The sequence below is a fragment of the Nestor notabilis genome, unplaced genomic scaffold (genome assembly GCF_000696875.1).
Source record: "Nestor notabilis isolate BGI_N333 unplaced genomic scaffold, ASM69687v1 scaffold1284, whole genome shotgun sequence".
NCBI lineage: Eukaryota > Metazoa > Chordata > Aves > Psittaciformes > Psittacidae > Nestor > Nestor notabilis.
The window spans coordinates 73,998-99,621 of record NW_009924978.1 but is presented as its reverse complement, the minus strand read 5'-3'; the positions used below and the strand labels follow the sequence as shown (position 1 = coordinate 99,621).

Here is a 25,624-nt window from a genome sequence, read left to right as displayed (position 1 = left end):
AGCAGTAGTGTATTGGACTGTCAGTCCGGCTGCTCAGGTGCAACAAGGTTGTTTTATACAAAACATGATTTGTGTTTGTGACATACAAAGATCCCAGGGACGATGACAGGGCAAGCTTTATAGCTCTTGCAATGTCTGATGGCATTACAACAGGACTAGCTACTTTCCACTCCTCAACCTATTGATCTATTTATTTACACTGTCCAGGCCAACTGTTTTAGAAAGTCTATGAAATGTGTTCTTCCTCTAAATGCAGAAGCCAATTCAACTCTAATTCTTTAAAGTAGTGTCTAGACTAAACCTCTTAGTGATGTAAAAGACTGCTTGAAGTTCACAAAGAATTAATTTCTTGGTTTTGCTTGTAAAATATGCATTGATGAGGTGCTCAGATGCTCAGTAAAAAGACAAAATGTTATTAAAAAAAGGGACTTACACGTTCTCCTTTGGGTCCTCTGTCCCCTGGTCTCCCCACAGCACCCTGAAAAAGAGTTTTTGAAAAAAGATAAATGTATAAATTAAAGGTTTTTAGTATGTTCGTCTGTTAGCAGAACTGAAAGCAACTGCTGGGATTAACAGCTATGGTATCCATTAAGAATAAAATTCACTACTATGCAAAAGAATGTTTTCCTACCGGAGGACCTGGCAATCCATCTTTTCCATTGAGTCCCTATTAAAAACAAACAAACAACAATTTTTAATCAATATGCTTATGTATATGCATTTTAAAAATATGAAAGGCAAAGCTATCTGTTTGGTGATGGTATCAGTACAAGTTTTGAAGCTACAGAGGCAGCAGTTTGTGTAGCTGCAATATAGAAATAGTCTCGAGATGTGAAATAACAGAGCTCAGGGTGATGCTGAAGTGCAAGCACATTGAATTGGAGCTGAGAGCAGATAAAATAATTACAAGTCTTCAGCATCAAGATGTGCACCAGCTTTAACGAGCACACAACTTTAAATGACATATGGAAAATCTGCAAATGTGGAATATGGACCTATATACACACTCTTTTCCACTTCCAGCTAATCATTATACATCCATAGAAGAGACTTTTCTTATTCTAGATGTTAGCCTTGATGTGCTGTTACTCTTCTGCTCTTACAGATTATGCCTTAACAGCAAATGGCCAGATCCATTCTTCAGTCCTTAAGAGCTGTGGCACAGCACAGCTTCAGCCTCCTGGGCTAAATATAGAATCATAGTATCATAGAATGGTTAGGGTTGGAAAGGAACTTCCTTCTCAAAAAAGAGGGTGTTCTCATTTCCTTCTGGAAACAGCCCCAGGCACACCTTGTCCCCTAAACTGGCATTATCTGAGAGTCCTAGTTGGCATGAGCCAAAATAGTGTCAGAGAGTATGTTAACAATAGCAAAATGCCAGAAAATTGCAAGATAAATGCTCTGGCACTGTTTAATTTACTAGGATATACGCAGATCTGCATATGCAGCAAATTCACTGCTATTTCACTGAGTGCGAAAGAAGGACTGGCATGAGCAACGACATCAGGAATATTTCCTTCCCCCTCATACTGCAAAGTGGAGTTTTGCAAAGATTAGGCACCTAGGGCCTATTAGCTGCTGAAGTTACAGAAAGGGTCTCTTCTTTCAAGACAGAAGCATGATGTGGAGATGTGCTGACAAACTGAAATGGTCTGCTTTTCATACTTGTCCCCCACAAACCAAGCTTTGGGGGAGATAATGAGTTGTGCACTATCCTAGCCAAACCCCTTCTAGAATATAAACTAGGTTGTTTTAAACCAGCTCAGACAGTGCTGGCTACACTGCTGTCACGCTTTTATTAAATAAAGAGGTCAGACAGACATATCCTAAGTGAACAGTAAATGCTTCAGCTGCAGTGTCGCATCACTTGTATACAGAAGAGTTACAAAGTTTATTCAGAGTAATGAAGCACACACTTCTCTGTCTGAACTGAAACCAAGAACTTCATTTGTCACCCCATCCTTCATCCGCCCTTCACAGACTGAGTGTCTGGGTTAATTTCTTCTTCTGAAAAAATACAAGAGGAGCCTTTAAGTCAAGAGGATCCAAAGGACCCTCATAAGACCTTTAAAGGCAACTTCTCAGTAAAATTAAGCACTGAAACATCACAGGACTAGGAATTCTTGACTGGCTGGTTAATATTGAGCACTGTAGCTCTAAGTGTTCTTCAGACGTTACCTAGCTTAACACAAAGCAGGGTGTAATCTCATTTCTTTTGTAACTTGTAATAAACTAAGATGCATTCTTTTGTAATCAACATACATATTCAATATAAAATTGCTTACTGGTTTTCCTTGTGGTCCTTCTGGCCCAGGGAAGCCTGTATCTCCTATAGGGCCCCTTTCACCCTAAGAAAGAAGAAAACACACCTAGAAATCTGCATGTAAAATCTTGCATTCAGTGTTTGAAGTATTTGTGTATTATCATAAGAGTTCAGAACTCAAATCTGTACTTACAGGTTCCCCTGGCATCCCTGGGGACCCAGGAGATCCCGGCTTTCCCTGCAAAAAGAGAACATTAAAAATTCAAATTACTTAGAAGCAAAACATAATTTCTTTTAGGTCAAAAATAAGAGGATACATATTTGAGTAAAATTGTCACGTTACTGTTCATTACATGCTTTAAGAGAGGGAACAGAAATATTTTACCAGATATTTTAATATTTGTGCCATGTTAATCTGGCTGTTATGTAAAATTTAACTCAATCGCTTGGTCTTCTTTACTTCCTGAATACTGAGATTGTGTTTTCATGAAACTTTCTTTTGCAACACCTTGATTTCTTTCTTGAGAAGTCATAATCAGATCAAGATTTGATCTGATATCAAGATATATATAATATCAAGATTTTTATGATATCAAGATCTTTTCTTGAATATATTTTCTTGTATATATGATATCAAGATTTTTTCCTTCAGCTACTTCCTAGTCCCTTTTTTTTTTAAAGAGCAGATTCTTGTAGAATTTCAATCCCAAGCTTCCCTGATAATCCCATTCAGCAAAAAGCCCAAAGCTAAAATGAGAAGTTTATATTCCCAAATGGGAAAAACAGTCCACTACTTAATCTAGGAAATAATGGCAGACAAGGAAGACAAATTCTCTTCCATAAGATACACGGATATATTTCAAAAACTCTTCCTAGACTACTAAAAAATATTGTGACTTATATGTCTATTAATTTGTTAATTAAAACTGCTTAGCATAAAATGTTAAAGCAAATAATTTATTTCAGTGGATTTTATTAGAATTAAATGTAATCAACAGCATGCAACTCCATCAGAGATGAAGGGAACTCATTAAATTTTTTATATCCAGCTAGGATAGAGGGCAACAAGACTAAGTCTTGTAACATATCCAGTGGGAAATACACGGAGAATGAACAATTGTGATCATCCTAACCCGCTACTGCATAATTGATTCACAGCATGAAATATATATTTCAGAGCAACAAACTTTGAAACTTACATGGACTATAAAACTCGGAGAAATACTTCTCTTTTCCCCTTATATGTTCCATTTTACCTTGTTTAAGGAGAACTTAACTAAGTCAAGATGTTTAAACTGATGTTTTTTCTTGGAACTCACAGTAAATAGACTAAATCAGTGGCTAATGGAAATGGGAGTGCATAGACTCTGTTTATCTCACAAAGCACATTTATAATTTAAAACCAGCTCCTGAATGGATTGGTAGCTGCCCAAATTTAATAATAAATGTATTTGCATATAAATAACTCCATATTGCCTCCTGAAATATGGATACAGTTTTTTATTAAACTGTGAATGCAATCTAAAGAAAAGTTGTCTTCATTTCCTTTAGGAACACAAATGAGTAATTATAATTTCAATTTATCATTAGTTACATTTACTTTCACCTACAGCAAAGTTTCTGGATGACTTTCATAAACTTCTCTGAATACCTCATGTAAATAGCTGACAAAGCATTCCCCTAAAGCAAATGTTAGATCTACTTGATATGCAGATCCTTGCGGATTGCAATAACTAATGCTCTTAATATTTCTTTGTGACAGAAGGATGCTCAGAAATTTGTGCATGCTCAGGAACACAGAAAGTGTCTTTAACTATATTAAACTGAGGCAATAAGAAGCTCGTATGCTTTCTTAAGTCAGCATATGCAGCTTCAAATTCCAGCTTTATCATGTATTCACACCATTCCCACCTGTCATTTCAATAATAATATGAACCCTTAGTGGTATTAAAACTCTAATCTCTTTAGAAAAAACACATCATATTCATACGTGCCTATAAAGAATTAGCCAAGCGCTGGTGTTCCACAAATTGTGATTGAGATTACAGCTCAGCACCTTGCTTGACCTGTTTTTTAGCAAACTGAATTTTCTTTAATGAATATACATACCGGTGTCCCTGCTAGTCCTGGTGTGCCAGCTGGTCCCCGGTCACCCTGAAGAAAAGATAAATCTATACATAAATGGTAATGCTTAAACCAGAAGTTTGTTTGTGGATTCCCATTAAAACCTGAGGAAGAATTATTCAGTAAATTGTAAATGAGGACAAGAGCCAGGCTCTGCTAAATGCTAATATTTAGCTGTGCCACCATCTCATTTTACAGACTTGAGCAAGTAACATAAATCATTTGTTTAGGTTCTCTTGTATAATGTCATAATTTCGATGCTATCCCTTATATTCTGCTTGAGGCCTTCCTTGAAAATGGACGGAAAGTCCCTGACTTATCTGTAGTTTCCCAAATAATAATCATTTGTGGTCATCACAATGTCCAAAATTCACTATCATATCAACATCCCCATATTTAAGATGTATCTTTCAATGAAGTTTTTGCCTCTCAGCTACCCAGTCCTCCATTTCCTGCAAGTTGACATCCTTGAGTTGTTTGTGTCATGGTCCTTTCTGGCAAAGTTCCTCCTTTTAGCATACAACTACCTTCATGTATGCTTTAAGCCAAGACAATGGCTTTTGTGCTGGAGCTGATGAGTTATGGGCACAAATTCATATTTATCTCTTGAGAAACAATAACCCAAAGCAGACAGATGTTGCTCACCAGTGGTAAAACTACACACTGAGCCTTTTTTTTAAAGGTTGGACCAGAAGATCCTTGAGGTCCCTTCCAACCTGTTATTTTATGATTCTTATGATATGACTTGCCGTAACCTACTGCTGACATGTTTTGGTCTGTAACACCACACTCTACTAGTGAAACGTTGCTTAAAATTTAAGAAAAAATCATGCCCCTAGTTTCTATAATCATGTCAGGAAAGCCACACTGACAGGAGAATATTTTGTGAGATGAGTTTACGTTACCTGCAGCTGTTTTGCAAAAGCTCCACCGACCCACCTACATCCACAAAACCCATGTTCTGTTGTGCAGAAGAGCCCAAGGAGATATTGGGATTTCTGGTTTCTGTTCTTATACCTAATGCTGATGTGTCTCATTCTCACAATTTTGTTCAGGTAGTGCAATAATAATGCTGGTAATTGGAAACACTTCATTACACAAAGCGTAGACAGATGGTAAGTTAAATGTCTGATCTTGTGTCCGAGGGAGGGGCAGAAGCTTGCTTATAAGCCACAGTTCAACCTCTCTTGCTCTGTAGGCTAACAGAAATCACTTAATGCAAGTTCACCCCTCAGTGAGGAACACAACATGCACCTCAGAAACACCTGAGCATGGAGTTTGTGCAGCAGGGTATATCGGCTGGAGCACTGCACTCTATCCCTGTGGTTATTTTGGACCCAGAATTTGTATTGTGGTGCTTTCCCTATATGCTGGCTATGACAGTGAAGCTAGAAGTTCCTAACACTTCCCTTGCAAAGAGTTATTTAGGTCCTTTCAGCAATGTGATTTGCAGCATGGTTGCACAAACCACTGTGACAGCATAGCTGAGGGAAGTGAAATTTTACCCCAAGGACACGAAGTTCTTAGGCCAGTTCACGAAATTATCATGAAATTACAGCCAGCACTGCCTGTGGAAGCTGGTACACAGAGGTACCTAATAAATAGCTCCAAATTAAAAACCAGCATGCACTATAATGCTGGGACTGGCAAGCAGACCCTGCGCTTCCATTCATTTATTTGCACCAGAAATGTGGGATTTTGACCACATTTAGCTAAAGAAAGGATATTCTTACTTTGGGAAAGGGCCAAACACTCATTCAGCTTGTTTATATAATCTGCTCCATTGGTTATTCTGTATTTAATTCTTGTCCCTGCTTTGTCTCAGTTAAACCTGTAATACCTCCCTGTGTTTGTTCATTTGAAATCAGACTAGTCTTTGATTGCTTGTAAATTGTAGTCTTCCGGAACAAGAATCATCTCACGTAATACAAACATCTAGTATAGACACTACCTTAGATCTTTTTAATCCCCACTCTGAGCAAGTATGAGTAATGTACAGTGATTTTGAGAGAGAAAATTTTAATTTACATTGCTTTTTGGTGAAAAATAAGCTTCAGTAAGCTATTTTTATATGAATCATTGAATAACGCATAATTCAAAAAGCTGAATATTCAATTTAAAAAAATCTACTCTTTTTTCTAAAATTTTTAATATATGGGCAAAGTCAAACTGTTTTCACCAACAGAAAACATATTTACAGATTTTTTCATTTCTCCACTGAATTTTTTGTACTTTGCCATATTTAGAAATGAATAGCAAAATTTTGAATTTTTTACCGTTCCATGACAAGCTTTTCTCTAAATTCGTATCAGCCTCCACAATTAGTCCTGGAACACAGACTTCAACTACAGAATGAAGGTGGAGAATATGGCATGGTTCAGTGGCATCATACACAAAGTACAGAATGCAACAACAGCAAAAATAATACAAGGGGCCTTTTTTAGAATTATGAGCAACAGCCCATGAAAAAATTGTTGTGTTCACTTTGGAGCAGGATGCATACAACAAGAACTGTAAGGAATTATCTCTCCCTCCATTTCTACTCTTTTCTGTACTTTATACTCATCTGAACTTGTACTGACACTTACACTCTTAGAACAAGACAGATGGACTGCAAGCCTAAAATGATGCCTAGAGAACATGAACTAATGACCATACTTAGGAACATGTTAACTATGTTACTATGAAGTAATATAGTTATATATAGCATATACCATATATAATATAGTATACAGTAGCATTCTATCAAGTTAAGAAAACAATATTACAAGACCTCCTGCACACAATTTTCCATTTGTAGAAAGTGAAATTTTATGCTGGGTGAGTATATGATTTAAATCCACAGTAAAGCAAGAAAGGAAGTACAGATAAATATACAAGTGTTTTTTCATACTGAAACAGTAACTTACACCAAAAAAAATTCAAAAAACAAGGTTTCAGAAAACATTTAGATGCAGACAGTTGTCACTAAGAAGCCATGACTTCTTTTTAATAGTCTTACCTTTTCCCCTGGGAGTCCTTCCAGTCCTGGTAATCCCATCGGTCCTGGGTCTCCCTGATTATTATTTTTTTAATTAAAAAGATTGCATACATTAGAATTTCTGTATTCTATATGAGAAATGTTGAACAGCAAGCAACAGCAGACTTCCAGAAAAAATTATTTAACTTGACCTTAGTAAAACAGCTAACCAGTTACCAGGTGAACAGATTTTGTTACGCCCTGTTTTAGTGATCTGCAAATTAAGCTTTTCCCAGGGACATTGTGTGAATATTTGATTCAACAGCTTTAATTGTGATGAAGAATGTAATCCAGAAGACTCCCCCCAACAGTGTTCTTGCAAGCCAGGGTCAGCTCTAAAGCACCTCCAGGCAGTAGGGTCTGAACATGTAAGCATACGCTGTCAACCAGAGAACCAACCTCCAAGCAATTCTCTGCTCTGTTCCCCAGACAAAGCTTACTCTGTAGCAAGCGACACACAGACTGGGTCCCTGTGTAGGTCTTCTAAACTCTTCTGTGGCAAAAACATGCTCCAGGGGAGAAATCAGTATAACATGTAGATTGGGGAGGCTAGGAACTACAGTGACAAGCCACAAGCGAATGACAAATACAGTTTCTCTATTATAAAGCCAAGTTACACACACACATCAAGGACCTTGGGAAAAATGGACACCCAGTCAGGATTTGGATCGATACTCTGCTGACAGCTAACCCTAGGCAACTGCTCAAGATTCTTCCACTAGGTGTCCTTCCACCCCATAATTTTTAAAGAAAGATCATGCAAAAAGGACATAACACAATGCTTACAGGAAAAAAATATCAAAAAGTTAAATTAATCTGCTTTTGAATGCCAAAATGCATATCTGAAAGGTATAGGAGCTCCCATGATCACCATCTTGCTCACCAGAAGCAATGCGAGCATACTGTAGTTAACAGTCATGCCATTTACAAAGAAAACATTAACTTCTAGTTGTTAATGGCTAGCATGATGTAGCACACTGTCCTTTCTCCCTTATCACTTTCAAATTTAACGTTGAGAACAATCTAATAGCTATTACTATATTTTCTACTTTTATTTTACGTTCTTTATTCTTAGATATATCCAGGGACAGCTCAGCAGAGATGAATCCACAAGTAGTTAATACTATGTTCAATCATTCATTATATTATCACTTAGAACTTTGAAGCAGAAATTGCAAAATTCACAAGCCTGGAAATTAAATAGGCTTTTTCAGATGAACTGATTCTGCACGAGGTAAGTTACCTGCTAAACAGTATCAAGGGACTCTTCCACCCTTGTGACTACAATTGTGTTAAGTACTTGCTGAATTCTCTAACATGATCAAAAAAGATACATACCACTGTGCCAGGATCTCCTTTGGGACCCTGAAAATAAATGAAGTGGAAACACAAATAATAAAAAAAAGTTACACAGTAAGATGATATTCTTTGGTATTACCTATTAGAAATTACGTTTCTGTTAATACTTACAGGAGGTCCTGGTGGACCTGGATAACTAGCGACACTCACACCTCCCTGTAAGGCCAAGTTTGAAAGTTGAGTTGGGCCAAAATTAGGTGTTGATTGAAAAATAAAAATAATAAAGAGAAATACCTGGAGTTTATATAAGCTGCTCATTCCGTTTCTTTCATTGTAAGGCATACCCTTTAAAACATAAAAAACAAGTAAGCATCACAACTATGAATTATAAAGGCAGAACTCTTGCCTTGTTCGAGCCCTGTAGCTCAGCAAAGCTGTGGTATCATTTCTGTTCTCAATCAACTCTTCAAAGCTTCTAGAAATTTCAGCATGAACATAAGATACAATACCAATGTAGCTTGGGCCTTTTTTTTTAATTACAAAACAAGAAACCTGTAAACTCTGTGTACGTTACATTTTGATATTATTATAATTCTCCAGAACTGATTTTGTGTGAGGTACTACTCCAGTTAATTTGGAGTCCAGTGAGCTCCATGGACTTTCTCTAGGTTCCCTGAGTTCCCTGATTTCAGGCACCTAAGCTGTCTAAATTACTCTAGTTAACACTGAACATCAAGGTTAACTCATTTGACCAAGTGTCTAGGATGGCTTTAGTGAACTGCAATTATTCAGTGATGAATCAAAGAAAAAAGAAGAATACAGAAACCTTTTGCAAAAAGTCTTGTCTTCCTGCATTATTAATACATATTGGATTGACAGTCAATTCTTTGTATTACATTACACTTTACTCATAGGTGCATTGTTCCTAATATAACATTCAAATATAAACCAGAAAATATCTCACCGGAGGTCCAGGTGGTCCAGGTTGCCCAGGAGAACCTTCACTACCCTAATACAGCAAGAGATTCATGTAACACATTTACTGTAACATGTGTCCAGATCTACCCCATACCCAAGCTATAATGACCATAACGACAATAAACAAGAGATACAGTCAATATAAGCAGCTAGTATCGAGAATAAATCTTCCTGCCCAGCTCCTGCTTAAGCTTTAGAGAAGTTAGGATTCATTACTTTATAGTAGTTTTTTATTTTGTTAGTTACTTGGAGCTTCATGTATATTAACCTCCTTGTAGCAAAACAGCAGTGGTAACCTGGGTTGTGAAACATTTCATAAATACCAGGAGAAAGAAGAAGGGAAAAATTATCAATTTCTAAGCAACTGGTAGATAAAAGTCAACATAAATTTTACGCTTTGTCCATTATTTTGCAAAAGCCAAACTTCAGCTGATCATTCGTAGGTAAACACAAAAGAGCTAAAATTTCAGAAGTTCAGTTTATTTAGATCACACTGAATAAAAATCAAGATCTTTATTTAGATAAACAATTAATATATTTGGGTTTTTTTGATTTTAAAATATTCATCTGTGTATCTGCAGTCTGTTCTGCTGATGTGCACTGAATTACTTAAATTAAAAAAAAAAAAAAGGCTGCTGCATTTTTGCCCCAGCAGAATGGCGGAGTCTCTCAACAGGGCAGACTTGCAAAGGTTTCAACATAAACCAAATCTTTTCAAAGTCTCATCACTAAAATCCAGTTAAAAACAGTGTATAAGTGGAACAAATCTGCCAGAATTTTTCACTGACTTCACTGCATCTTATTAAACGTAAGCCAGTGAGATACTTCGGCTGCGTATTCAAAATTCTTAAGGTAGCAAAAGGCAAGCTAAATGTTCAATGTCAATAATTAGCTTACTGAAAAATAAACAGAAAAATATAACTGTAATTAAATGTCTATACAAAGATGACTTGCAAATGGTCCTGCTAACTGATAGAAGCTATCAGCCTCCATGTGATCTGGAGTACTTCATGGGGAATTAAAATATTATCATTTAGAAAGCATATTATATGATTTCTCAAGCATGTTTCTCAGATGAAGGAGGAGCAGGAAGTGATTGTGGCTGTATTTCAATTTACTTAATCACTCTTCAGCCATCTGACTTCTGCCCTTTTTGATTGATGAGATACTAGTTATGGAGCAGTGCTTCTCATTCCCACCTATGTGTGAACTGTAAAGAAACAACCAACTGGCTACACAAAAAGGAAATGCGTGGTAAATTTTTCTATTATGGCCTGCAAGGAGACAGCTTTCAATCAATTTCTATACTGAAATGGTATCAGAGCTTTACAAAATAGTTTACTTTCTTACTCGTACCAGAGTCAAGGTTTTGTAGAGTATTAGTAGGATCACATACCTTGATGTGACAGTGCTATGCCTGGAAAATTCCAGGCTGAAGTTGAAAAAAAACCAAACCAGAACAGTGTATTCATATGCAAAATGTAGAACTTGTGTCAGAAAATATTTTGCAACAAACTGTTTGTGTCTGCTGTATTTCACTGATCTGAGGTGCCCAAGAAATGAATTTGATCTCTTAGTTATAATTAATATCCAGTGTCTGATAAAAGAGCACATAAAACATTGACCAAAAGCAGTGCTATAGCAGTGTAAGTTAAGTACAAAGGAAGCTTATGTATTTTAGCAGAGTAAGATACTCAATAACTTTCAGTACTTGTGAAGCACTTTTGTGTAATTACTTTTGACTAAAATACTGGTAAAAGAAGAAGAGCGAGTAGTAACTAGTCACACACTATTTCACAAATGTATTTTCACTTTCCTAAATTTTATATAGTATGTCATACTTACAGCACATTCACTGCAACCTACATACACCACAAGGACTACACTTCAATATATAAGCCCATAGTACATTTTGGGGGGAAAGTACTTGTATTAGGACACAAAATTAATTTGAAAATATATGTCAAGTTCTTGTTTGCACTCTATGTTAAAAAAACCCAAAATATTGGAGCATAATGGGATTGCAGAACCTGCACAGATCTTTGCGAAGACTAAAAAGCAGGAATACCTTTTCGCCTTTTGACCCTGCTGGACCAGGATGTCCAGGTCTTCCTGTGACTCCCTGCATAACACAGTATTGGTTTATATTAGTTAAGAAACAATGAAACACAGTATTTTTGCATCAGAGCTTAGTTTTTAAATCTTGTACTTCTTGAGGGTCATTTAAATGTAATTAGGCCTCTCCTCCAGGCTGAAGTACTTTTCTTCTGTTCGACACCACAGCTCTGTCCTTCTGATCAGGTCTTTGAAGGATAAAACTTGTGTTTGCGGTTGCATTTTCACCTTTGCACACTAAGTGCACTGACCTTAACTGGCACCTCTTGATACTGCTAAGAATCATGCTTTACTGCTACAATGCCAATTTACATACCGCACGTTAAACTTCCTAAATGGGTTACAATTTTTAAAAGAAGGGAAGCATCAGTACCATCAGCAACCTAGAAATGAATAATCATCAGACTAACGTGGTCCCATCCACTATGTCAAAAATAAATTTAAAAACAAATTCCAAGAGGAGTTTTCCCAGAAATACCAACATTTTTAATTATATTTTTCAGTGACTTGAAATATTTCCAGCTTATTCTTATAGTTTTTTAATTCTGAAACCAAGTGGTTACTTGGTTTCAACATTAAATGTTTTCAGAATGCCTAGCTGGAATTATTTTTAGATTTTTATTACTAACAATATTACTGTAACTTGGTACAAATACATCATTAACTGCAAGTATGCACATCGTAAGTCATGTAACCTCACAGAGTCTCTAGTAATGCCAACACTCCAAACCCATTTAAGTTACATAAACTTTGAGCCCAGACAATGACAGTACTTTCAGTAACATCAACTCACAACATAGTTTCTTTTATTAGAACCATTATGGGCAAGATTGTATTATTACTATCCGAAAAGCCAAAAGACAGGACAAGGAACTAAGAATGTGAAGTTTTACTATATAGTTACAGCAGATCTCTGCAGAGATCGATTAGATCACAGGTGATATCACACACTTACAGAAGGTCCACTGGGTCCTGGTATGCCTGGCAGTCCAGGAGCACCTTGAAGGCCCTGGAAATTAAGAAAGCATATGAGTATTTCCTCTCTCACAACTTGAAAACTATTACATCTAGCATGTTTAGCAGTACTATAAAGTATATTCAAGCACATTTTTATCTAAAAGGTTGGCAGTATTTTTAGGAATGAAAAAAAATCAAACCCACCATGCAAAGAAGAGATTATCATTGAACAAGGCTAGAGGCAACTTCTTGCTTAACTGACAACACTTGTCCTTTCACATCGTTAGCTTATGTCCTCTATATCTTTTTGTCTTTAATTGTGCAGATAATAGCAGGACATCTGGCTTTTCCTTAGAGAATAATTTTCTATTTTCTATCACTAAAGGGTGCTTTTGTCTGGTGAGAAGACAAATACTCAGGTTTCTCAATTTTACCTTATGGTTATCTAAATGCAATGATGCTTTCTGCTTGATTTATAGCTTTTGCCTTTTTGATAACAGAATGTGACATTTTTCATAGTATTTAATGAACTACTTTCCTGATCTTATCGTATTAAACTGCCTGGAAATTGATGCACTGTGGTATCCACTTACTAAACACAGGTATGCAGCTTACTACAGTGGATACAGGTAGGATTTGAGACAAGCCTGCATGCGACTGAAGTCTTTCCTCTGCCACACCAGGCTTAGGTGCAATTTTAGACAGGTACAAGTCACGTGCTAATGAGAGCTAATCACTCTCAGTCCCCCCTATAAGCCACAAAGTGAAATTGGTCCCTTCCTAGCAGTGGTTCAATTTATCTGCAGAGTGCTTCTCCTCTGACAAGAGAAGTGACCTCAGAAAATGTCTTTTTCTCATATTAATGCAGTGTTTAAGAAGGCATGGCTAAAGGGGTAGTCTGGAAAACCACAGAGGACACAAGTCCTGGAATAACGGCTCTGAAGGAGAGACTGAAGGAAAAACTTCAGGCAGAAATAAATCAGGAAAGATGTAGAGATGGAGAGAGACATTAATTTCCCTTTCTTGTTGCTACACATAGAGGACATTGATCCAACTCTGCAGCTTTTCAGAGTGGCAATCCACCTGCTAATGTGTTCTCTGCTCATTTTGAATTACTTAACTCTGATGATACAGTCACCTGAAAAATGAGTATGAAGCCAAAGGAACATTTTCTGTAATTGTTACTACTGATGTTAGAAAAATTCTCCCCTGGAGAAAAGAGTATTTTAAAAAGGAAGAGAACTAAGTTTCAACAAAGATTAAAGGGCTATTCAAAAGCACATGGAAATTAATGACCGTATTTCAAAGAGCTTCAGGAGGGCTTCTCAAACTTTCTTCCTATTCCCATGCTAACTAAATCATAAAAATGAGAATAAAATTCATAAATTTGTAAAAAAAGGTTACCTTTAAACTTTGGAAAGTCTTTCATTGTTTCTGAAAATAAATCTACTTGTACCCTCATAATCAAAAGCTGCTGCTAAGCACTGAAAACATCAGACCTAAGGCAGCTAACCAGCTATCAAACTGAAGGAGCATGTGAATAGGTAATTTACTAACACAGCATGGCACACTGCTGAATCAATAATAAAAAAAAAATAATTAGAATTAATTTACTCTGGAGTCCTTCTAGAAAAACTAACTGCCAGTTATAATCTTGTCTTTCCCTTTTTACACTCGTAATTGCGTTGAACATCTCACTTGGTTCTCACCAGTTAAACAGCATCTGAATTCTTGAAACTGTTTTGCTAATACCTCAGACTTGCTAGGGTTGAGTTCTAGAGGTACCCTACAGGACACATGAAGGATGTGTTACTTTCCCATTTATTTTTTAAGTAAAATTCTGCTTGGGCTTTACTTGTAGCTTGCTCCAGCATTTTAAGATATACATTCTAAATCCAACCTCAGGAGTCACTTGCTTTTAAGAAGCAAAGACATAATGAGCTCTATAGATTGTGTAAAAATAAAAGGAAAAATAAGCATGATACTTTAGTCTGACATCTGCTAAATTCTAGGGCAGAGCAGTAGCAGGAATACATATCTAATGTTTCTGCAGCATCTTTTGTTTTTTCCTCATTTAACTGTTTACTTTTGAAAACCAAAGATCCTGAAATTTATTCAAAATTAATGTATTTACTTAGATTAATTTCTTTAATAGCTTCCACTTAGGTGATTGAATTTTATTTATTGACAGAGATTGCTCATTAGACACAAATATTTCAATTTAAAATGAAAACTATAGCAGCTATTTTGAATTTAGCGCCACGAGTCATATAACTTTTTTCCTTCTCCATAATGACATAAAAATAACTCTAAGAATGCACCATATGACGTAAAATACTGTAAATATTTTAAATTCAGCCTCTTGAAATATTTTCCAATTTCCACTTAGTAGTAATTGCTGCTATGACCATTCCCATCAGAGTATTTGCCTAATGGAATATTTTTGAAAGTGAATCCTAAAGGGGAACTATAACAATGAAAGCAAACATGTTATAAAATACGAAGTTTTTTCTGAAAACACTTGGCATTTGTCTATTTATTGCTCTATTCTATACTCTTTAAAATTTGCATTTAAATGTACGTGAGGCTTTATAATACACAAATGAGCAAAAATCCTCAGACAAAAATTAAATTGATGTTATTTAATTAAATAATAGCATTTAATCTTGTTGAAAATTCAGAACTGAGGGCTATTTATAGCAATACATGAGTATCTCAGCAGTTTTAAAGAACTGAATTACACCGTGCATTTCACTGTCAGTCTCGATCTTCATTCAGGTTTAGATAAGAATGCAACCACTATCGAAATGAAGTAATTTTACCTCATCACCTTTCTCTCCAGCAAGCCCAGGAAACCCACGTTCACCTTTGCTTCCCTATGAAAATGTAACAGATATTTTCAATTAGCAAACAATGAATTTCATGCTTTGTAGGGCATTTTATGACCCACATTTAACATATGAAGCCCTTAAAACAATAGTGCTTAAAACAGAAAAAAATGCTCAATACTGCCTGAAAGCTTTAAAATATGCCTCCCATCAAGGTGAAAGGAAATGCATGATTTATTCCCTAGTAGGCAAACTAGCCAAGAGCAGACATCTAATTAATAGCAAAGAACTTAAATGCTTGTCAAAACAGAGAACTACACTTCCACGAAACTAGACTCAACTACAGGAGGTATCTATATGCCAAACCACGTGGCATTTGACCTGATTACAGTGAAGAAGAATTTTGATTGGCATCAATGAAACTTCAAGTCCCAGAAAAGCAGCTGTGCTACTCCCATTGGAATATGGGGCAAAGGCACAGGGTGGTCCAGATGTTGCACACTTGACACGGGAGGCTTCCTTCTTCACCGCAGGATTCTTGCTTGCCTGACTCACCTAAAATAAGCCTGTAGATGGCAATGCACTAATGGACAGTCAAATCTGAGCAAGCTTTAATGGATGGAAGACACAGTAAAGCTATCCTGGTGTGGGACTCCATTCAGGCTTTTTGCTCACTTTCCTGAAAGGAAACGTGAAGTGACACAGGAAGAGGGCTGAACTGTAAAAATAGTTTGAACCTTCAGGCTGCTCAGATGCTACAGGGACAGGAGTCAGACAAAAAAGTCAAGGCTGTCAGGGGCAAGAGTCTGGCCTTTTATCAACTAACAAAGCAATATAAAACATTCTTTAAAACTTACCTTTGGCCCTTCTCTACCAGGGATGCCTGGAGGACCTCTTGTGCCAGGATCGCCCTGACGAACACACAGAAAGCAAAGTGACAACCATTTTTGTGACACAGGCAGAAGGCCTGGCAGACTGCTTCCTTCCTGCCTTACTGACCATCCCATCATTATATCCCAAAGCTTTCTCTTCAGTCCCTTATCTCTTCTACACTATATACTTGTTCAGATAATCCTTCATTTCCCTCCGCATCTCTTACACACTCTACTCAATTAACAAATTTTTAGCTTCATTTTGAGAGGACTCATAAATGACTTTGATTTAAATAGTCCCAGACATGCCTGTGTTTGCTCTGTGAAAAGCAATCTGCTCCATTTTAAGGATCAGGTAGGATAAGGATACTTGTTACTCTCACCAGCTTTAAATATATAGTTACTTTAACGTAAATGATACCTTCTTTTTTTAAGAGAAGCATTTTGCAGCTAATCTTACAGAGGTGCTAACCACAAATCACAGAGTAATGAAGAATGAAGCATAAGGAATTGCTAAGTGGGAGTACTGACGAAAACATAGAAAAGCACTCACAGAAGAAAGACAATACAATTACAAACAGAAAGAATCAGGGGTAAAAATGAAAGACATACCTAAAAGAAATCAAATTTGTGAACGAGAAGGTCAATAAAACCTAAGTACATGTATTAATAAAGGATGGTAGAATAGGATAATTGCTCTTGTAGGAAATGATGTGTGCTTTTCATATTGAAATCCTCCCGAGCACACTTTTCATTTGGGAATACTGCAGATCAATTCAGATTTTATTATTTTCTAAGTAATACCTTAGAAATTCTGAACTATTTTCCCCACTTGGCATATTACCAATATTAATGCTACAAAGTAAAGCCAAGAATGGGGTATACTTGTAGCAATTCATACTATGGACTGGATGTACTGAACAGGCACCTACTGGTTACATACCTCATACCTACACTACATGGCCTCATGTACCATTCAAATGCTATTTTGTGAAATTCCTATAAAATAAATTTCTTGAGTATTTTTTAAAAACAAAACAAAAATCAATAAACCCTAAAAATTAATTTAGGCTAGGTCAGTAGGTCAAAACTGAACATACTCAAACTTTCAAGTGCGTAATTCGGTTTAAAAAGCATGCTTATAGTAAACAAAGACACTTATTTATATCTGAAAATGTTTACCTTCAGTATAGCACCCATGTCTCCCACAAGTGGCAGTGCAATCTGAAATTAAAAAGGGCAGCTGAAGTTCATGTTGTATAGAACGTTACCAATTCTGATGGGTCCCCATTGCTTCTCAAGTTTATACTGTTATACACATAGCTGATTACATATGTATTGGTTGAAGCTTTTTTAATGCAAACTAAAAAGAAAAATGAAGGTTTCAAATACAGTTAAATATTGCTGTCTATCCAACCCAACAATGTAATTCTTCATTACAACTTCAAAGAACTTTATTCAAGTTCCTTAAAGCGTGACTACAGCGCAACTCCAGCATGCAGTAAATTTCATTTAAAAGTAATATTAATATATTATTATGTAGCATACCAGCAACAATTTACCACTACTGGAAATCCTCACAGACTATCCTCACCTGATTATCTTCAATTGTTTTAATTCTCCTTTCTCCTAGACTTTGACTCTACTGTGAACTGTAGCATGAAACGGGGAGATGCCAAAGCTAACTTCAATAAACTAGCTCAGATACTGGCAATAATCCAGCTACAGCAACATATGTAGCATTCTGTACTGCCTTTAAACACTGAGTGCAACACTCTATGGTGCCATTGCTAAATTGCTACCAATATTAAGATAACCTATGTGAAGCTCAATCAACAGATTTACACTGTACTGCAATATATTTTGGATTTCCAAGAACTGCCATTGAACTTATATTTAAAGACTTCATGTAAAACCTGATTGTACTGGGTATCAGCTTCTCTCACAAACGGACTCTTCAGTTACCAATGTTTGTTTCTTCTTGCAAACTCTAAAGCAAAAATAGCCCTGGGCATACTATAAAATTAGACACAGTCAAAATTTGTTAATGGTTCAGTCTGTTTCAATCATTTCCATCTTGAAGAACAAAATAAAAAGTGAGCACTTTTGTAGCAAATTATAACAACTTGTTGGATTGTCATTTGGTAGCAATGGGTATCAAATACAAGCTCAGGAGAAACACTGCTAAACACGCTTAACCATAAGTGTAATCAGTTCACCATTTACAGGTAGCATCGGCACCTTTGAAAGTATCCTGAGAAGTTTTCTAGGGTGAGACAGCCACCTAATACAACTTACGGACATAACTATGTAAAGGTATGAAGTCCATCCTCTGCATAAAGGTAAACTGTACAGAGACAGTGTCACCTGCTCTTAAAAACCTGTAACAAGGCTTAAAAATAACAACATCATCTCTATATGGCCTGACTTTTCCCTCTTCTCCTTGTGATAACAATTTTACAGATAGGCAGACTATTACTATGTCACCTGTTGGTCTTTCTGCTGGACTACAAAATGTTTCCCCAGTCTCTCCTTATTTCCAACATTCTTATTTTAGCTGCAATACCATTTCATGGTACAGACCCCCAAACCCTCAGTGTGAAAGGGCCCTAACATCCAGCTGCAAGGGCACACCAGCTATGAGAGCAAGCCTATTATGTTTGTGCCATACAGTTCATCTGCTCTGTATGTTCAGCAAGTCCAGCCTAACTGCACACGTACTGTAGATTCATAGTTGCATTTGCTGAACTGAATAACAGCATACATCACAGAATACATAAAAATATTGTATTTAATTTAATAATATTAAAAAATGAATTAAAGACATTTTAGATGCAGCATGAAGATCTAGGGTAATTATGTATTCTCTGATATATGCTGGCCTTCTGAAAGTGTTAAAATGGCATTAATTCTCTGGCTCACTCTTGCAGGCTACATCTTTCTTTAAAAACCTCTCCAAAGACAACAGAATTTCAAGAGAGCAAAAGGCAATAATTCTCCTGTTAGTAGACCTGCCTGTTTAACAGTAGCATCCGATTATTCACTTACATTTAGTTTACAGTGCACTGTGTCTTCCAAAGCTGTCCTACTTAAAGGTTTTTGGTTTTTCTTATCAAGCACTTTATGCTCATCTTCTCAAGTTTAATCTTGTTGACTTCAAACTGTCACTGAATTTTAAGTTTTGACTGTACCCTCAAAAAGCTAAGTCTTTCCCAGTCCAATTGCAGATTTTGTATCTACTTACCCTAATCAAATCAAATCACTGCCAAGAACTAGGCATGGGAGAGATCTCTCTTTCCAAAATTGACAGTAACCTGGTGATAGACACTCTCACATCTATATTTTTTGATAAGCATTAACTATATGGCAATTACTTCAATAGCACTTTTTGCTTGCTTATCAAAATATCATGAGGACAGTCTAAAAGCTTTATTGAGGACAAGGTATATAACATGACTGTTTCCCTCTCTTTCCCAAGAAAGTCAATCTTCCTATGACAGAAATCTGACAATCCATGACTGGTTCTTAACAAAATTATGCCGTCTTGTGTTTCCACTTTAAAATTCATATCATGGATACTTAAAACATTTCATATCTTTCTTTCATCAACCTCTTTTTTTTCAGCTGGCCTGTTATACTCTGGTTTCTCTTCTATTCATTTTTTATGAAGATACATTTTCTGTTAGCATCTCTCCCTTCCTCAAAATCTTTCTCAAAGTACTCAAAAGTAAATGCTAATCATTAGGCGACTGCTTTGGTTCATTCTTTGGGTGAATCACACCAGATCTTCATGCTGTATCTACAATGTCTTTAACTAATTCTTTTTATTATTATTAAATTAAATAAAAATAATTTTCAGAGCTACTGAATTACTCAACTTCTCCACACATTCTATAATTTGATCTACATGATTACTAAGTAATAGACTTTACTGGTCTTTCAAATAATTATATTCATGGTGCCTTTTTCTTCTTGTTTTTATATGTGTTCCTTATTGAAGCTCATTTTATATTTCAATCTTTGTGACTCTCCAACTTGAGTTCTATCTTCATACTCAAGGTGAGTGATTCAGTACCTGCTTTTAGATACTGAATTCAGGCCTCTGAGGAACTACTGATACTCTTAAGCGTTTTTTTAAACATCGGGCCAGAATTTACTTGGTGTTTGTTTTCAAACCCAACCACTTAACTTTCATAAGTGTTAATGGGAATTTGTTGCATTAGAGACTAAATATTCTCAGAATGTCTTTAAAAATTAATGTCTTCTTTCTGTGGCATAGCAAAATTAGCTTTGGAATCCCAAATTTTCCTCTTCAATGTTTTAACAGGAATTATCAAAGTATGCTGCTGAAAATTTGCATTATGCGGAAATGCTTCTGAGACTGAGGAATATTATGCCAAGTTACAGCCTGGCGGAAACTCTAGTATACAAACCGTAACACCTGAAAACAAGGTGTTTATCCTGTATACGTTAACAGAAGTTTAATTTACATTGCAGTATAATCAAGTGAAAAAAAACCCCAAAATAAAACGCGGACAAAAAAAAAAACAAGCCCCAAAGGATTTAATTATTTTAAAATCAAATTTATTTTAAACAATTGAATGCTTAGACTTGCTAGGTTATCTCACCTCTTTAAATTTAAAGTATTTGCACAAAAGCTTATGCATAAGCTCTCTATGTATACGTACAGGATCACCTGGAGGGCCTGGTAGTCCTGGCTTTCCATCTCGTCCTGGAGCACCCTAGAAACAAATGTAAGATTTGGTGGCCTTAAAGCATCGATGAGGGACACATTACTTTTTGCAGTATATATAAAGAACAGTCACTTACATTCATACCAGGGGTACCTGGAGTTCCTGGTAATCCTGGGGGTCCCCTAGGGCCCTAAGATCAGGAAAGATCATTTAAGGTTTAAGAATACTTTTCTTTTATTCTAAACTTCTTAAACATTAATTTTTAATAAAGAAAAAAGTTATATCCTACCTGCACACCTGCTGATCCAGCTGGACCTACAGGACCCTGCAAGAAAACTCCAAATAATCAATAGTTACACTTTTTCAGATAAGGGAGATTAACATCATTTAAAAAAAAAAAATACTGAATGTGGGAAATTGGTTCACATTGCGAGGAAGATCTGCTCTAAGGTTTGGCTTTAAATCCAAATCTAATTTTGCCACAATTAGAGAATTCGAGATTTTGCTGAGGCCCATTTTTAAGGGCAAGTAACGTTGAAGAATTTTGATCTGTGGTGAAACTTGCTATTTAGCTAGGAGCTTTGTAAGATAAGATGATATTCAGCTGAATAATAATAATTAAAAAGATTGTTTGAATACAAATGGGTAATTTTAAAAATTCAGATTTGAAATTATTTTAACTGAATAATTTTTAAGGTTACTATGTTACTTAATCTATGTGAGATTAAGATCTCATTGTGAATCTCTAGTCAGCTTTCTCAAACATCTTCTCTCAGTACCTGAGTCCTGTCAATAAACTGAAATGTATCAGCTGACTATATTAGTCTGGACTGAAGAAAGATTGCCTTATTCACCACAGTAGAATTCGCATAATAGTATGTGCGATCGACCATCTAAACCATCAGTATCATCAAATTTTTTACTGAATACTCTGAAGACACTGCAGATGGCTCTACTTAAAGTGAACAGAAACAAACCTGGGAAAGAAACTGCATAACTGCAACAGTTACTCCTATACAAGTTATTTAGTATGAATGCTCTAGAAATACTGCATCAACTTTATGTTTACATTTAAATTGCACAGAAATGCAAGAAGAAAGCTGTGCAAAATCAGGACTTTACTATTTCCTGGCACAGTACCTGGCACTGTAAGGTTCTCATTTATAAGCAGTAGAACCTGATCTTGTAATTAGCAGTCATCAAAGATGCAAAAGGTAGGAGCTGATGCAAAGATCATTTCTTCCACATCTTTTCCACATCTTTTCCACATCTTTATGTCTTCCAGTACCAGCATGGATTTCAAAATGCCACTGTCTGCAACGTCAAGTATACCCCTCTCTTGTACCAGTATTCGGGATAGATTTTGCTGACAACTGCAAACAATTGTTGCTTACAAACTGACACAGTCTGAAGATGTGTCAACACCATCCCTAGAAAACTCATCTCTAAAGCAGCCAATGACTCAGTTCTCCAAGGCTTCCATTTGTCACTTAGCACTAGATCTTTCTGGGTCTGGATAAAGAGAAAAGATGCCGAGTTGGGAGTCAAGTCAATACGGAGTTCATGTCATGGATTCTTACTATGCCCTGTTTCGTTGCAGTTTCTCAGCAATGCACAGTGAGAAGTCAAAATCCTGGGTATGGGTATACTTACTGGTGATCCCTGAATGCCTATTCCAGGGGGCCCCATCTCCCCAGGTGCTCCTTGGACACCAGGTAGTCCTCTTTCTCCCTGAGAAGGGTACAAGGCTTTCAGTTACAAAAGTTCTGAAAATGTAAACTAGCATATTATCTTTTTTGTGTGTTTTTTTTTAGAAACAGAAATAATAGATTTGTTATACCTTTGGTCCCCGTGGACCTGGGTTTCCAGGAATACCAGTGGGACCCTAAAAAAATAAAAATAAAAACCGCAAGAAAAAAACCCAAATCATGTTTTGAAACCAGCTGAATTTTACTGCCAAAATCAGTCAGCCGTTATAAATAAACTATGATACATTTACATGTATCTTCCTCATTAATACCACTGTCACTAGGAGCAAGTGTGAGCCTTGTACTATTTCTAGACTATATTTCAGTGCATTTACAATACCACTGTAACATATGTTTCAATTTTGAAATTACATTTAAAAAAAAAAATCACCCAAAACCAAAACTGTTCTGATTTCTTACATTTCATACATTTCCTACATTGCACAATGAGAATTTCTTAACAGTTGTCTCTGTAAGAAATAGTCATAAAAGCCCTTTCAGATTAGCGGACTTACTGGTGTTCCAGGCAGACTTGGCCCAGGAGGCCCCACATCACCTTTTGGACCTGGATGTCCAGGCGGTCCCATAATCCCACCAGGGTCCCCCTACAAGATAAATTTGAATCTCTAATTGAAATGAGAGAATTTTGTCTAATGTAAAACCTCTAAATATTGCCAACGTTATCCTAGAAAGTACCACTAGTTTGAGAAGAAACAGAGAAAAAAAAGACACATATTTTCCTGCAAAAAGTTAGAGAAGGCATGGACCACACAATCGCTAATAGTAATGAGCATTCTCTCAGTTTTTCATGCTTGCAGTGCACCTGATCTACATTTCTTTGCCTCCAGGCTTCTAATGCACATGTCATTAATAGTGATGGCTTCAGACTTGTTCTCCAGCTGTATCTCCCTAGTGCTAAAGTCCTGGTCTTCACTGGTATTCCTGTTTACATCTCTATTTCTTACTTCAATGCATGCAGCATCTCTTGCTGGCCATCTCTACAACTCCTGCTTTACACAGGTGAACGTATGCCTTTTATTGTGCTGTCCTCTTGTCTTTCGCACACTCCTGCATCATTCTCTGTGATTCTTTCCGAATTCACTACTCAACATTTTGCAAGACATTTTTCCTATTGTTCCAGTTATTTTCTTCTGCTGCCTTTTCATCAGCTCACTTCTTCACACTATTAAGGGATTTTATCAGTTTCCCTTGTACCCACAATGTATAAATACTGTAACACATCACATAGCTCACAGTATACCTGTATACATGTTTTTCTTCCCTTTTTCTTACATCCAACAAATCACACATACCATTTTTAACTCTTGCTGATGTGACTGAATTAAAACTAAGGGATTTCTACACAGCAAAAAAAAAAAAAAAAAAGACATAAAGAGATCCCAGCCTTGGCTCACATCTGAGACCATATAGCTGCCCCAGTGCTCTGTCAAGATGAGTATGTCTGAGTCTGAAGTGGGATTTTACAGAATAGTGTGGTTAGAACACTACACTGAAAAGGCTGTTCTGTGGTTAGGACCTGAACTGATATTTCTACACTGCACAGATTTAATGTAAGAGTCCAGTGCAACGTCCTTGAAATATTACTTAAATTGTGAATCTGAAGAGCAACTGGGTTGCCAAACTGGCCTGCAGCATCTCTGAGTAGCAGAGAGGGGGTTGCTACTTGACATTTTAAAATCAATTCATAAAGCAGCCACATAGATGCACTACAGAAAGATGGCAAGTTACTTCAGAGACAGTCTAATATGCTCCTGCATATCAAGCTTAATAAAAGGCACATAGAACATACCTTGTCTCCTTTAACACCTGGGTTTCCCGGTACCCCGTGCTCTCCTGGTAAGCCCTGGAATTAATAAAAATATGACTCTACATTTTTATAGCTATTCCCTTAAAGATTATCTATAATTACAAATGGAAATGAGCTTACATTAGATTATTTACTGTGCATTAGGACCGCCCCAAAATGTTAAAAAGCAGAAGTTAATGAATGCTTCTTTAATCAAATACACTTATCATCTTTCTTTAAGTTGAATAATCAAGATTATTTTCTGGACCCTATCAGGACAGAATGGAAGGAGACTGACACATTTATTTCTTCAATTTAAAAATAATTCCAAGCCTTGAAAATAAGTAATTTTTTTTTAAGGAAGGTCATAGCAGGGACAAGCTTGAGATTTAAATAAGTGTGTCATCCTTTTTGCCTATGAAGAGCTGCATGATTCTCTTCAGTAGTTATTCAAATTTGTATCTTAAAATTCTCAATGAATTTCTGCTCCACAGGACTTAATCCACCAAATTCCTTTTCAGCAAAATAAAAATATTCAATCCTTTCTTTTGCCAAAATCTTTAGGTTTTCACATGTTGCTTTTAACTTTAGTATTTTCAGGACGGATTTGTTATAAATGCAGAGAAGTGAAATAGATTAAAATCTAAATAGAAGCTATTTAAATAATAGAGAAGGCTAAATTGTGTTCTCTTACTACAGTATAACAAATACAGAAAACGTTTTCCATAACCCATCAATGCTATTCCACCAAGTGTTATATCAAGCATTTTATTAAGAATACTATTTATTTCCACAGTAAATGAGAAAATTGCCAAAACTGAACAGTAAAATCTGATACTTAATCCAGAATGGAAAATGAACTTCATTTTGTGAACACTGACATATGAAGGATGACAACATTTTCATGCCAGTAGTGAAGG

General features: G+C 36.3%; 1 protein-coding gene across 1 annotated transcript in view; it reads right to left on the bottom strand.

Annotated features, from left to right (window-relative positions):
• COL19A1 (collagen, type XIX, alpha 1) overlaps nt 1-25,624 on the bottom strand; it is a gene marked incomplete at its 5' end in the record, with an annotated part of 100,014 nt that overhangs the window by 16,577 nt on the left and 57,813 nt on the right. The window contains 19 exons of the mRNA XM_010012820.1: nt 434-478; nt 632-667; nt 2,286-2,348; nt 2,457-2,501; nt 4,373-4,417; nt 8,877-9,050; nt 9,670-9,714; nt 11,752-11,805; nt 12,754-12,807; nt 15,578-15,631; nt 16,441-16,494; nt 17,638-17,679; nt 21,084-21,197; nt 21,286-21,339; nt 21,439-21,474; nt 22,803-22,880; nt 22,990-23,034; nt 23,413-23,502; nt 24,708-24,761. Of these exons, the coding sequence (XP_010011122.1) occupies nt 434-478; nt 632-667; nt 2,286-2,348; nt 2,457-2,501; nt 4,373-4,417; nt 8,877-9,050; nt 9,670-9,714; nt 11,752-11,805; nt 12,754-12,807; nt 15,578-15,631; nt 16,441-16,494; nt 17,638-17,679; nt 21,084-21,197; nt 21,286-21,339; nt 21,439-21,474; nt 22,803-22,880; nt 22,990-23,034; nt 23,413-23,502; nt 24,708-24,761 (1,182 nt within the window). The remainder of the gene's footprint in view (nt 1-433; nt 479-631; nt 668-2,285; nt 2,349-2,456; nt 2,502-4,372; nt 4,418-8,876; nt 9,051-9,669; nt 9,715-11,751; nt 11,806-12,753; nt 12,808-15,577; nt 15,632-16,440; nt 16,495-17,637; nt 17,680-21,083; nt 21,198-21,285; nt 21,340-21,438; nt 21,475-22,802; nt 22,881-22,989; nt 23,035-23,412; nt 23,503-24,707; nt 24,762-25,624) is intronic.